This window comes from Callithrix jacchus, chromosome 5 (genome assembly GCF_049354715.1).
Source record: "Callithrix jacchus isolate 240 chromosome 5, calJac240_pri, whole genome shotgun sequence".
In the NCBI taxonomy this organism is placed as follows: domain Eukaryota; kingdom Metazoa; phylum Chordata; class Mammalia; order Primates; family Cebidae; genus Callithrix; species Callithrix jacchus.
Window position 1 is genome coordinate 54564694 of NC_133506.1, and position 11998 is coordinate 54576691.

The window sequence follows — 11998 nt, forward strand, 5'->3', positions numbered from 1 at the left end:
CCTGGTGTGACCTTGTTTTTGTGTGTGAATAAGGCACAGTCAGCCTCAGTCTTGTGTGGAGTCAGATACTTTATTCATTTCTTGGGCGATCTGAAACAGCCATCTCCCGTCCTCCCTCCCCCACCAAGGTACTTTCAGCTGTAGACTGGTTCCAAAGTGACATGAGAACTGGTGATAAGTCTGAACTGTTCTGCCTCTTAAATGCTATATCGTTGGCCACAGTTGGCAAATACAAAATATCAAGCCCTCTACTGAAGAAAAGTGAGGTCCCATCGTTTCCTGTCCTGCAGGTCACTTCTTCGCCAGGTAGTTGACTGCAGTCACTGTGAGGCAGAGCTGTCCTGTGCCAGTGTTAGAAGTCATCCCATTTTCAATTCTCAGGAATGTGCACTCAGCCAGTACCATGTTGTCCTCATGTGGACAGGTGCTTCTTCTAAATCCCAGCCGTCCAAAATTGATAGTCAGTTGCCCCCGTTCCTGCCGGCCAGCCTGGCGCACATAATCACAGGATCCCCTCATGCTCATGTTGCCTTTTCTTTAAAAACCTGCTGCTCTTCCAGTGACATGGCCTTAAACGATGGGGTCCCCAAATGTACAGTACTTCTCAATGCCAAGGTTGTAACTGGTGCCCTTTCCATCCTTATAGGTGCTGGTCACGATCCTCAACCAGCCTCTCTCGCCCTGTGAGAAATGTGATTGCCCATCAGCCCATCTGTAGCCATCCCCTCCCCCCCACCCCTGCTGTCCCTGCTGCTCTCAGCAACCTGCCTGCTGCTTTCTGCCTTCATCCCTTAGCCCAGCCTGAGGCATCCAGACAACCCACTCAGCTGCCCCTCAGCTTTCCCATGACCTCTGTTCTGAAATACCTTTTGTGAAATATTTCACTTGGTTAACATTTAACATGAGGGCCCTCTATGCCAACAGTGAATCATCTAACAAAACATGCTGGGTCTAGAGCGATGACTCTTCCAGCTGCTGCTGCCCCCACTAGTAGCCACCTAGTAAAATCTACAGGATTTCTTCACTTCCACAGGAGCCACTTTCCCCCATTTTGAAATAATGAGTTTCTGTGTCTTAAACTGAATGACTAAGACTAGGTCTGCCAATTAATTTATCTCTCCTGGATTTTTGGCCCAACTCAAGAGTATTTTTGAAAAACCTACATAATATTACTTAGGGGAGCCCGAAAACCACGATAGGAAAATGAATGAGCTGGTTGTAAAGGAAGAGGGTGGCAGAGCTCCTCCAGTGGAGCTCACAGGGACTTCCCCAGGGCACCAGGCAGCATCTGGACACAGTTCTGGTCACACTGGGATTGCGGGAAGTCATCTAGGGTAGAGGGCCAGGGTTGCTGCTGAGCACTCAACATGCACAGGACAGTGGCAGCCGCACAGGACAGAGAAGGGTCTGGCCCCAAAAGCTGCTCACTCAGTGGCTGAGACAGCTGCAGCAAGGAACCCTCTGTCAAGGCCACAGTTTTTAACTAAAAGTCAACAGAACCATTCAAGCGAGAGGAGTACCAGGATGCTTTTTCTAGGAATGACCTTAAGAAAATGAAAACATCTTACCCAGGGTTCACCCCACGAGTTCCGGACAATCCAGTACTCAGTCCCATCGCCGACACCCCACCCAGCCACGGAAACGACGTGGTTTATGAAGGTGGTGCCATGGTATTCGGCATAGACGCCTCCGGTGTAGTTAGCCAACCTTTCTGTTGCCATTATTCCACAGCTGAGAGCAAGCAGGTAAAGAATTACCACTTTAAATTGAGAGAATTTGCTGTAATTAGACATAATCTGATATGGCCAGGCATGGTGGTGCACGCCTGTAATCCCAGCACTTTGGGAGGCCGAGGCAGGCAGATTGCTTGAGTCCAGGAGTTCAAGACCAGCTTAGGCAACATGGTAAAACCCCACCTCTACAAAAAATACAAAAATGAGTTGGGTGTGGTGGTGTGTGCCAGTAGCTCCAGCTACTTGGGGGAGGGGGCTGAGGCAGGAGGATTGTTTGAACCCAGGTGGTCAAGGCTGCAGTGAGCCAAGATCACACCACTGCACTCCAGCCTGGGTGACAAGAGTGAGACTGTCTCAAAAAAAAAAAAAAAATCTGATATGGCAAAAAATTGTGTAAACCCAACTTAGATAATGCATATCCGATGATTCTAGCTAAACTTTTTTTCTGTTGTAGGCCAGGGGGTAGCTCACATTTGTAATTCCAGAACTTTGGGAGGCCAAGGCAGGTTGATGACGAGGCCATGAGTTCGAGACCAGCCTGGCCAACACAGTGAAACCCTGTCTCGACTAAAAACAGAAAAATTAGTTGGGCATGGTGGTGAGCGCCTGTAATCCCAGCTACTCAGGAGGCCGAGGCAGGAGAATCCCTTGAACCCTGGAGGCAGAGGTTCCAGTGAGCCGAAATTGAGCCATTGCACTCCAGCCTGGGCAACAGAGCTAGACTCTGTCTCAAACAACAACAACTTCTGTGGTTATTCACATAGTGCCTTCCCTGGTGAAACTACCCCCAACACCACCACCTCCCTCAGTACAGCTTGGGGAGTGTCTCATCCTCATTCCACACAATGGTTCTTGAAGGCAGACTTGGTATCAGCTCAGTTTCACCTCTGAGAAAACTGAAGTTCTTAGAGAGAAAATGATGTGTCTGGCTATCTCCAGCCTAGTAAAAACAACGGACCAGAAGGAGAGGTGTGAAGAATGTAGCCATGTGCAGCTGCATGAGCACATGCTGGCTCTGTCACCTGCGGGGCCTCTCACCCGAGGGGCCGCTGCTCACCTGATGGGACCATTTGTGTAGATTTCTGTCATCATCTTCTCCCTCCCCGAGACAGAGCCGTAGTCTCCCACTCTCCAGAGGGTGTAGTTCCGGATGGCATGGCACTCTTTGAATTCATTGCATGTCCCACATTGGTTAAACTTGTCACACTCTGGGGGAGAACAAAACAGCATGAGGCCGTCTCCTCATTAACCCACTGACAAGCACACCAAGCCCACTCTCCACTCTTCTCACGCAGCCTGCCACTCATTAGCTAAGAACAGAAATCATCTGGCTATTAGGTGCTGCTTAATGGCGCTCTTCTTTCAGCTGCCAGGGAGTTATGACAAGCTCTTACCCTTGGCAGAGAAAAGAGACAGACATTAATTAGCACATAGTAGGCACTCAGGAGTTCACCTTTTATACATTATAGCTGAAAATGGAGTGTAATCAAATGATTAGCACTTAATAAAATGATTCTATTGCTGGCTGGCAAATAAATAGGCCAATACATTGAGTAACAAAGAAAAAAGCACTTTCTTCTGTGCCCACGCTGAGGGGACCAAAAAGAAGTTTTAATTTTCTTGTTATTTCAACTTGAGGTTATCAAGAATTAGGCTTACACACACACACACACACACACACACACACACAAACACACGGCCAGGCATGGTGGCTCACACCTGTAATCCCAGCACTTTAGGAGGCCAAGGTGGGCGGATCACCTGAGGTCAGGAGTTCGAGAACAGCCTGGCTAACATGGTGAAACCCCGTCCCTACTAAAAGTAGAAAAATTAACCAGGTGAGGTGGTGGGTGCCTATAGTCCCAGCTCCTAAGGCAGCTGAGGCAGGAGAATTGCTTGAACCTGGGAGCTGGAGGTTGCAGTGAGCGGAGATTGTGTCACTGCACTCCAGCCTGGGTGACACAGCAAGACTCTGTCTCAAAAAAAAAAAGGAGGACAGGCGTGGTGGCTCACACCTGTAATCCCAGCACTTTGGGAGGCCAAGGCAGGAGGATGGCTTGAGGTCAGGAGTCTGAGACCAGCCTGGACAACAGAGTGAGACCCCATCTCTACAGAAAAATAAAAAATTAATTTTTTTTTTTAAAAAGAAAATGCGCAGCTCTTGGTTTTGCATGGCTCAGAGTCGCTGTGTTCCCACTTTTCACTCCACACACATGGCGGCCCTCGGCCTGCCATTCACTGCTTTGGCGTGACCTGTTTCCATCATAGTTACACATCTGTCCAGATTCCTCCTGCAGGACCATGAGCACCTTGAGGCTGAGATGCTGGTTCAATTTGTTCCTTGCACACCAAGTGCACAGTGCCAGAGAAAATGGTGGATTTGTTCACACTACAAAGTGTGAACATTTTGCTCACACTACAAAGACAAGACTATTTATCACAATAAGGTTTTTTTTTTTGAGACAGAGTCTCTCTCTGTCATCCAGGATGGAGTTCAGTGGTATGATCCTGGCTCACTGCAACCTCCGCCTCCCAGGTTCAAGCCATTCTCCTGCCTCAGCCTCCTGAGTAGCTGGAATTACAGGTGCGTGCCAGTACGCTCAGCTATTTTTTGTATTTTTAGGAGGGACAGGGTTTCACCATGTTGGTCAGGTTAGTCTCAAATTCCTGGCCTCTAGTGATCTGTCCACCTTAGCTTCTCAAAGTGCTGGGATTACAGGCGTGGGCCACTGTGGCCACAATCAGGTTTCTGATGAGCTCCATCAGCCCGTCAGGCTGGGTGGGTTAGAGGGGATTGGCCTTGGCCGGCCAGCCCAGAGCAGTTTGGGGTGGAGTGGGGTGGGTGTGGCCCTGGAGACCACCTGATACCCGCTTCCTGCTTCCAGAGCCATCTGACCGCCCTTCCCTCTGTGCCTTCATCTGTCCCCCTTCCCAAAGGAGTCACCTGACCAGTCCGGGAGAATTCTTTCTGGCTGAACAATAAGGCTGGAGAGGCAAAGTAAGGGAGCCTCGCTAGCAGAGGGTGGTGCCCAGAGGAGCCTCTGCCACGTCAGGGTGCACAGGGTGCTGGGGCCAGCCTATATCTATATAGCTTGGGGGAGGGATGGAGACAGCAGGGCAAGCAGCCGTTGAGCTTTCCCAGCTATCCGCTCAGGCTGTGAGGGAGATCTGAGTCAGGTGGCTTAAAACTACCACCAATTATGGCCAGGTGCTGGTGGCTCATGCCTGTAATCCCAGCACTTTGGGAGGCTGAAGTGGGCGGATCACCTGAGGTTGGGATTTCGAGACCAACCTGACCAACATGGAGAAACTCCGTCTCTACTAAAAACACAAAATTAGCCAGGCATGGTGGCGCGTGCCTGTAATCCCAGCTACTCAGGAGGCTGAGGCATGAGAATTGCTTGAACCTGGGAGGTGGAGGTTTCAGTGAGCCGAGATCACGCCATTGCACTCCAGCCTGGGTAGTAAGAGTGAAAGTCTCTCTCAAAAAAACAAACAAAAAAACTAAACAAAACTAAACTACCAATTATGGGGTCAGGGCCTGGACTTTTCTCTCCTTTGGTTTCCAATGGGAACAGCCTGAAAGAAATATGCAGCTACAGGGATTCCAAGCCAGCTGGGGTCTGCTCTTCCATGCAGCATCCCTGTGGCCTCAGCCGCACCTGAATGTGCGGGACCTGGACCCTGGGTCACCAGAAAAGGAACCAAGCCAATAGCTGTTTCCCTCCCCAACTGCTCTCCACCAATGCTCCTGGAAAATAGACTCTTCCCTCCACAAGGCCCCCTATAACTCTCCAAAGGCCCAAAAAGCCACCAAAATGACAGCATGTCAGAACCCAGACACCACACCCAGGGCCAGCCACAGGGGCACAGGAGGAAGGCCCTTCCACAGGGCTGGAGACACCATCAGAAGGGGGATGCTTTTTTATTTTGAGACAGAGTCTCACTCTGTCACCAAGGCTGCAGTGCAGAGGCGTGATCTCAGCTCACTGCAACCTCCATCTCCTGGGATCAAGCAATTATGCTGCCTCAGCCTCCCAAGTAGCTGAGATTACAGGCATGTGCCACCACACCAGCTAATTTTTGTTTTTAGTAGGGACGAGATTTTACCATGTTGGCCAGGCTGGTCTCGAACTCCTGACCTCAAGTGATCTGCTTGCCCTGGCTTCCCAAAGTGCTGGGATTACAGGTGTGAGCCGCCACGCGTGGCCGAGGATGCTCTTCAGACCACTCCTGCATCAGGCTTTTTCACTGGGCTTCTCAACAGGGACTATGGCTCCAGTTTTCTGCTCCCCAGCTCCAGTGGGTGTAAGGTAGCTGGCAGAGGGGGCTTCCGCAGGAAAAGAATGGAGCCAGCACTGGGAATGTTACCCCTCATGGTCAAGACCACCAGTGCCCCTGGGGGCTGCAACCTCTGCCCTCCCGTGATACCCCAGCTACCCGCCAGTGTGAGGAGCATGGGGTCAGGCTGGGCGCTCAGCCACAACTGCCTGTGGAAGAGGGAGTGGAGGGTGGTAGGGTGGAGTGGGGGCAAGGGCAGCAGCCTACCCTGGTCCTTGGCCTGGTAGTTATTGCAGGTCTCATCGGGGATGCCGTGCCGGTGAGCATACTCCCACACAGACAGGTCATTGCCCCCTTTGCAGGAGCCAGCATTACCACAGTCGATGACGTGCTGCACAGACAGGAGGGTGGAGGGCCACGCGCCCTTCCTCTTGATGTTGATCCGATCTGCAACAGTCGGCACCCACTGCTCAGCACCCGTCCACCCTCCACCCACTTCCCTGAGAGGACCTGGACACCTGGGGCGGGATGCAGGTGTGCCCAAGCCTGGCCGGCCTTTGGCTCATGCCCAGATGCCCATGTCTCCGTCTCCCCACTGACGTCTTCATGGAGGTCTCTGCTCAGATGTCGCTCTGCATAGAGGCCTTCCCTGGCCTTCTTTGGACACTGTCCTGTCTGCCACACCTCCTGACTACAGATGCCATGAGAGTAGGGCCAGGGACAAGCGGTCACCAGCATCTGGCCCTGCAGACACTGAGAAATGCCGGCTGAATGAAGGGCTCAATGGACAGAGACTCAGCCACCTGTGCCAAAGACAGCCAGGAGAAACCGTCCCTGCCCTCGTGGACAGGGGACCAAGGTGTCAGCTCTGTGAACGAGTATAGCCCAGGGAGCCACACCAGCCCCAGTGACGGGCCAGATGCAGTCCCCAGGGCTGTGGAAGGCCAGCAGGGACCCTGGGGGTCGCAGAGGGCTCCTAGCAGCTGGTTGACCATGCCCTCACCAACCAGGTGCCTGGGCTCACATATCCCAAGTGCAGCCAGGGAGAGCTGAGGGCAACCTCTGACCAGCCTACTTCCTTTCCCATGTGCAAATGCAAGAAAACAGATCTGAGAAGGAAACCCAGGCCCTTGTTCAGGGTCATCTCACTCTCCACCCTCCCTGCCTTCACAGCGACAACCCCTGCACCTGCCTCACGCCTCATCTCCTGCCCCCACCTCCAAGTCAGAACTGCTCCTGCAGCCTCACCTTCCCTCCCCGGGGGCAAAGTGAGCAGGGAGTCCCTCTGCCCGCAGCAGCCCCCTCTGAGCCTGCACATCCACCTTGAGCCTGCACACCCCCCTCAAGCCTGCACACCCCACTCCGAGCCTGCACACCCCCCTCGAGCCTGCACACCCCACTTTGAGCCTGCACACCCCGCTGGAGCCTGCACACCCCACTCCGAGCCTGCACACCCCACTCCGTTTCCTGTGTCACCTTCCAGACTCCCTCACACTGCCCCAGTCCGCTCCTCCACCCAGCCTCCTCCCGGTAGCCCAGCCAGGGACCTTCTGGAACTAGCCCTACTCTGGTGACCTTGCTTCACACATCACTGTAAAGTCCCAGAGCAGACCCCCATCCTGCTGCCACTGGGCCTGCCAAGCTCTGCACCCCAAATGCTCTTTCTGGAGCAGCAGGTGGCTGGTTTGTTCCCTCCCACTCGACCAACCCAGGTTCCCTCCTGTTTCCTCCCAAGGACTAGGCTCCCTCCAGCCTTCCTCCTCCCTGCCCCCTTGCCAGCCACACCCCCTCTGTGCAGACGTGCACTCCCCACACTCGCCTTTCTCACAACACCAGCAGGAGCCCCTGGCCCCTCCCACTCACTGTCAAAGTTTTCTGCTTTTCTCACTGGTTTGAGACGGTGTCCGACCCCTACTGCTCTGCTCCTCCTCAGCCCTTCCTCTCTGCTAATGGTCACTCTCCACCTTCATTGGAGCCGACCCCTCCGGGGCAGCAGTCAGCAGAGCGGTCGCTCAGTCCTTCTAAAAGCACCTCCTGCCTGCACTTCTGGGGTTCCACTTGGCAGTGCAGGGCATCCCATGGCCTGCTCGGAGCCCCTCTCTTCTCTGCTCAACCCAACCTGGCAACAGCAGTCCCGGTCCAGATAGAGCTCGGGTGGGTGGCCAGTTTCTGTTCTGGCCTCTGTCTACGCCTGAATGAAGCATCTGGGCCGGGCCTAACCTGCCCGTTGAGGTGCGCACAGACTTCTCCCATGGCCAGACTCAACCCCTCATCCTGCCAGCCCCATCCAGCAACGGGCTTACTACTCACACCCAACTGTGGGTTAACACAAGCTCCCTGAATACGTTTAACACAGATGAGGCCAAGCTACGGTGTGCAGAAGGTTGGGTGTATCAGAAGCATTATCCACTCAACGGTATTTTCAACTTACGATGGGGTTGTCAGGACATGACCCCAGTTACACCAAGGAGCATCTGTTAAACGTGCAAAGTATACAGTGCCATGAAGAAAAATAAAACAGGGAGAGGACTCAGGAAGTGGGGTGTCACATGCATAGGTGGCTGAGGAAGACCCCGCTGAGGTGACGTCCTTAGGAGGGAGGGAGGGAGCCAGAGGACCTCACGGAGAGGAGGTGCCTGGCAGGAGTGGGGGATCTAGAGGGGGACTGGGAGGAGCCAGATGGTGAAGATGGTGAAGGCTCTTGAAGGCCAGAGGGTTCTGTCTTTTATCTGAGTGGAATCCTGGAGGGTTTCCAGCCAAAGCATATGATCTGATGAGTTTTCACAGGCTCACTGAGGCCGCCTGAGAGGAGATGGCAGAGCAGAGGCCAGGAGACCAGTGGGTGGCAGGGCGGTGTGTCGTAGACCTGGCAGAGATGGTGGCGGCACATGATTTCTGCATATGCTTCAAAGGTAGAACTGACAAGACTTGTGCGTGGATTATACAAGGGATGGAAAACAGAGGAGCTGGGGACCAGTCTAGGCTTTTGCCCACATAGCCGGAAGGACAGCCAAGGAGGACTAGAGAAGACATGGGCTCTCGGGTGACAGAGGTGGAAGGAGCCATCTGACCTGGACGGCTGAGGCTAGAGGACAGGTGCTCAGGCCAGTGGGCAAGTGCGCCGGTGGATGTCAAGGTGAGTTCAGGTGAAGGGTTGGTCCTGGAGAAGCTGACACTCAGAACTCAGACGACAGCTGGGGAGAGGGGAAGGAACGGCTGGGGAGTGTGATGCAGGAGAGGGAAGCATTTTGGGGAGATGTGGGGACTGCCCCCTGCCCTGCTCCATGGCATGTAACCATGGGAAGAGCAGTGCTGGTGGAGTGGCAGGGTGGGACTGAGGCTGGAGTGGGTCCAAGGATGGAGAAGGGGAAGGGGAGGGACTCCAGATATTCCCCAGGGAGCTGAGAAGTAGGGCAGGCGGGGCCGGGGGCTCTGTGTCCCGTTGTTCCAGTGGGAGAGCTTCCCTGCGTGGGAAGGGATGGGCTTGGGGAGGGGCTGAGACGTTTTATCCTGGGGTAGAGGAGGAAAGACAAGTGGAGGACCTCCTGCCTCGGCTGGCAGATGGCTGGGGCCCTGTGGAAGTCCCCTCTGGTGGCTTCTATTCCTCAGTTAAAGAGGAAGCAAGGGGCATGGGTGCGCTGAGAAGATGTTAGCAGTTTCAGGAGAAAATGGGGTGAAGCATCATCTGCCCGGAGAGCGAGTCCCCTGGGGAAATGTGGCAGGGCTGATCCCCACCAAGGTCCCGCCCCCATTTCAAGTCATCTCCTTCCTACCCACAGTCCTTCACAGATGCACAGCTTGTCACCTGACCGCCTCTCAAGTTCAAGGCTCCCCACAGGCACCTGGTGATCTTTGTATCCTCCCTGCCCCCCCCCCGCCCACCCTCCAAGGCCTGGGCACTCTCCCTGAATGTTGCCTAATCCTCTGCCTCTAGGCCCAGCCACACCCTGCAGCCCGCCCAAGGTCTCCTAGACCTTCCAGCTCCATCCACACCCAAGGGACCTCTGAACCAAGGGTCATGTGTTCCAGCCCCTGCGGGGAGACGCCACAGATGCCACAGCTTCAGTTAGTTGGCTCTGGGGTCCAGACCCCACCCCCAGAGCAAGACAAACCCCAACCCCTCATTCACAAGACAAAGCCCATTGACATCCTGGCACAAAGCCCAGGCTTCTGGGCTCAAATCTCAGCTGTCACTCACACTCTGCCCAAGCCTCCTGGGTCTCCCTGAAAAGAGCCTGTTTCCTCATCTGCAAACTGAAAGTGATCATGGCATCGAGGAGCCGTCGGTGAGATGGAGCACACACAAGTGGGTGGCCCCAGCCTTGGCCCACAGCAGCAGCCACACTAGTCAATCCTTTCAACGTGGGTGTACAGCAGGCCCGACCCATGAGGACCAAGACCAGGGAGGAGGCAACAGCGGTCGTGGGGCCACACCCCCAGCCCACACAAGTCCCATCTCCAGAAAATCCAGGCTCCTGGGCCCTGTGCTGTGACTGGAGAGGGGATGGCAGGGTCCCTCCCAAATGCTGTGGGGTGGGCCTGGGGCTGGTTTGCAGCTGTCCCTTCTGCCTTCTCTCCCACAGCAGGGCACAGAGCCTCATCAATAGGGTGGGCCTCAACTTCCCCTTAGCCAGCCTCACCCAATATTCCAAGCCCAGGACAGGCCTTCATCTGTGCTATGAAGCAGTTTACTCTGTATCCTCTATTACAGCCTGGGGACTCAGTGATTTTGCATTCTGTCTATCCCAGTGTCTGAGGTCACAAGCTTTGGGGGAGTGAGGGCACCTGACAGCCACTTGTCACTGGGCTTCGGTCCTAGTCCTGCCAATCACCCAAAGGCCCCAGAATGACTCAGCTTGCATCACCTCAGCAGAGGGCAAAGGCCCGTGCCCTGCGGCCTCAGCACCCCAGCCCAGGCTGACCTGGCATTGACTCACAGGCTGCTGGAACCTCGGACTGGGCTGCCTGGGCCTGTAGCAGCTGGGATGGGCTTTCCTGGCCCACAGTTAAGGCGGGGGGGTGGGGGGCACTCACCTGCCATGGCGCTGGTGCTGGCGTGGGCCCAGCAGGAGCCGCAGTACTGGGGGATGTGCTGGTTCCTGGTGATGCTGGCATAGTTGACACCACCCACGTTGCGCCAGTCCCAGCTCTTGGGCAGATCCGCTAGCGACAGGTACTCATGAGGCCGGGGGTATGTGCTGGGAAGAGAACATCCCCACCCAGATCAGTGCTGGGCTCCTGGGGCTGCCAGGCCGGCTTCTGGGGCCATGGGCCCAGGAAGCTCTCGGTAGGTTGGTAGGGCCCTCCAGCCCTTCCCAACACCGGAGGGCATGGGAACGGGGCCACAGTCAGCAGGTGTGAGCCAGGTGTGGGCCCACCTCACAGGAGGAGGCCCCAGGGCCCTCAGAATGTGAAGGAGGCAGGGCACCCCTGAAACGAGGGAACCGGGGTGTTCCCCAAGCCATGGGGGCCAACCCCGGAGGCCGAGGAGGTGGCGCTGGTATGGCTTTCTGGCCAGGTGGGGCTTGTCCAACGCCACAAACATCAGGGCTCTCCCTGGATGTGGAAGAGAAGGAGAGACCCCAAAAACGAAGCGGTTAGATATGACCTTCCAAGACCCAGTGGCGAGGCAGGGTCCCCAGGAGGCAGAGCGCGCGCCCGGCCCGTGAACTGGGCCTCCCGTCCCCCCAGGGCCGCCTCCCCGCCGGCGCCCACCTGCGCCCCCGCGGAGCCAGCGGGTCCCCGCTCAGGGGCCGGTAGCAGGTCTGGCCCGGGCGGAAGTAGAGGCCGCACTGCGCGGCGCCCGCCAGCAGCACGAGCAGCAGCAGCGGCCGCCAGCCCGGCCCGCGCCCCGCCATGGCCCCGCGCCAGCTCTCGGGTCCCGCGCCGGCTTCTAGGTCCCGCTCTCGACCCCGCTCCGGGCCCCAGATCCCACGCCGGCTCTCGCCCTGGATCTCGCCCCGCACCCGGCCAACCCCGCGCTT

The 11998-nt window shown here is 55.8% G+C and overlaps 1 protein-coding gene across 1 annotated transcript; it reads right to left on the reverse strand.

Moving 5' to 3' along the window:
• Positions 1-51: 51 nt before the first annotated feature.
• CTSZ (cathepsin Z) lies at positions 52-11994 on the reverse strand. Its single transcript, XM_035299071.3, has 6 exons — positions 11730-11994; positions 11049-11212; positions 6282-6461; positions 2791-2941; positions 1569-1731; positions 52-681 (listed from the first exon to the last, which is right to left on the reverse strand). The coding sequence occupies exons 1-6, from the start codon at positions 11870-11872 to the stop codon at positions 571-573; spliced, it is 912 nt and encodes a 303-aa protein (XP_035154962.2). The 5' UTR covers positions 11873-11994; the 3' UTR covers positions 52-570.
• Between the last annotated feature and the right edge of the window lie 4 nt (positions 11995-11998).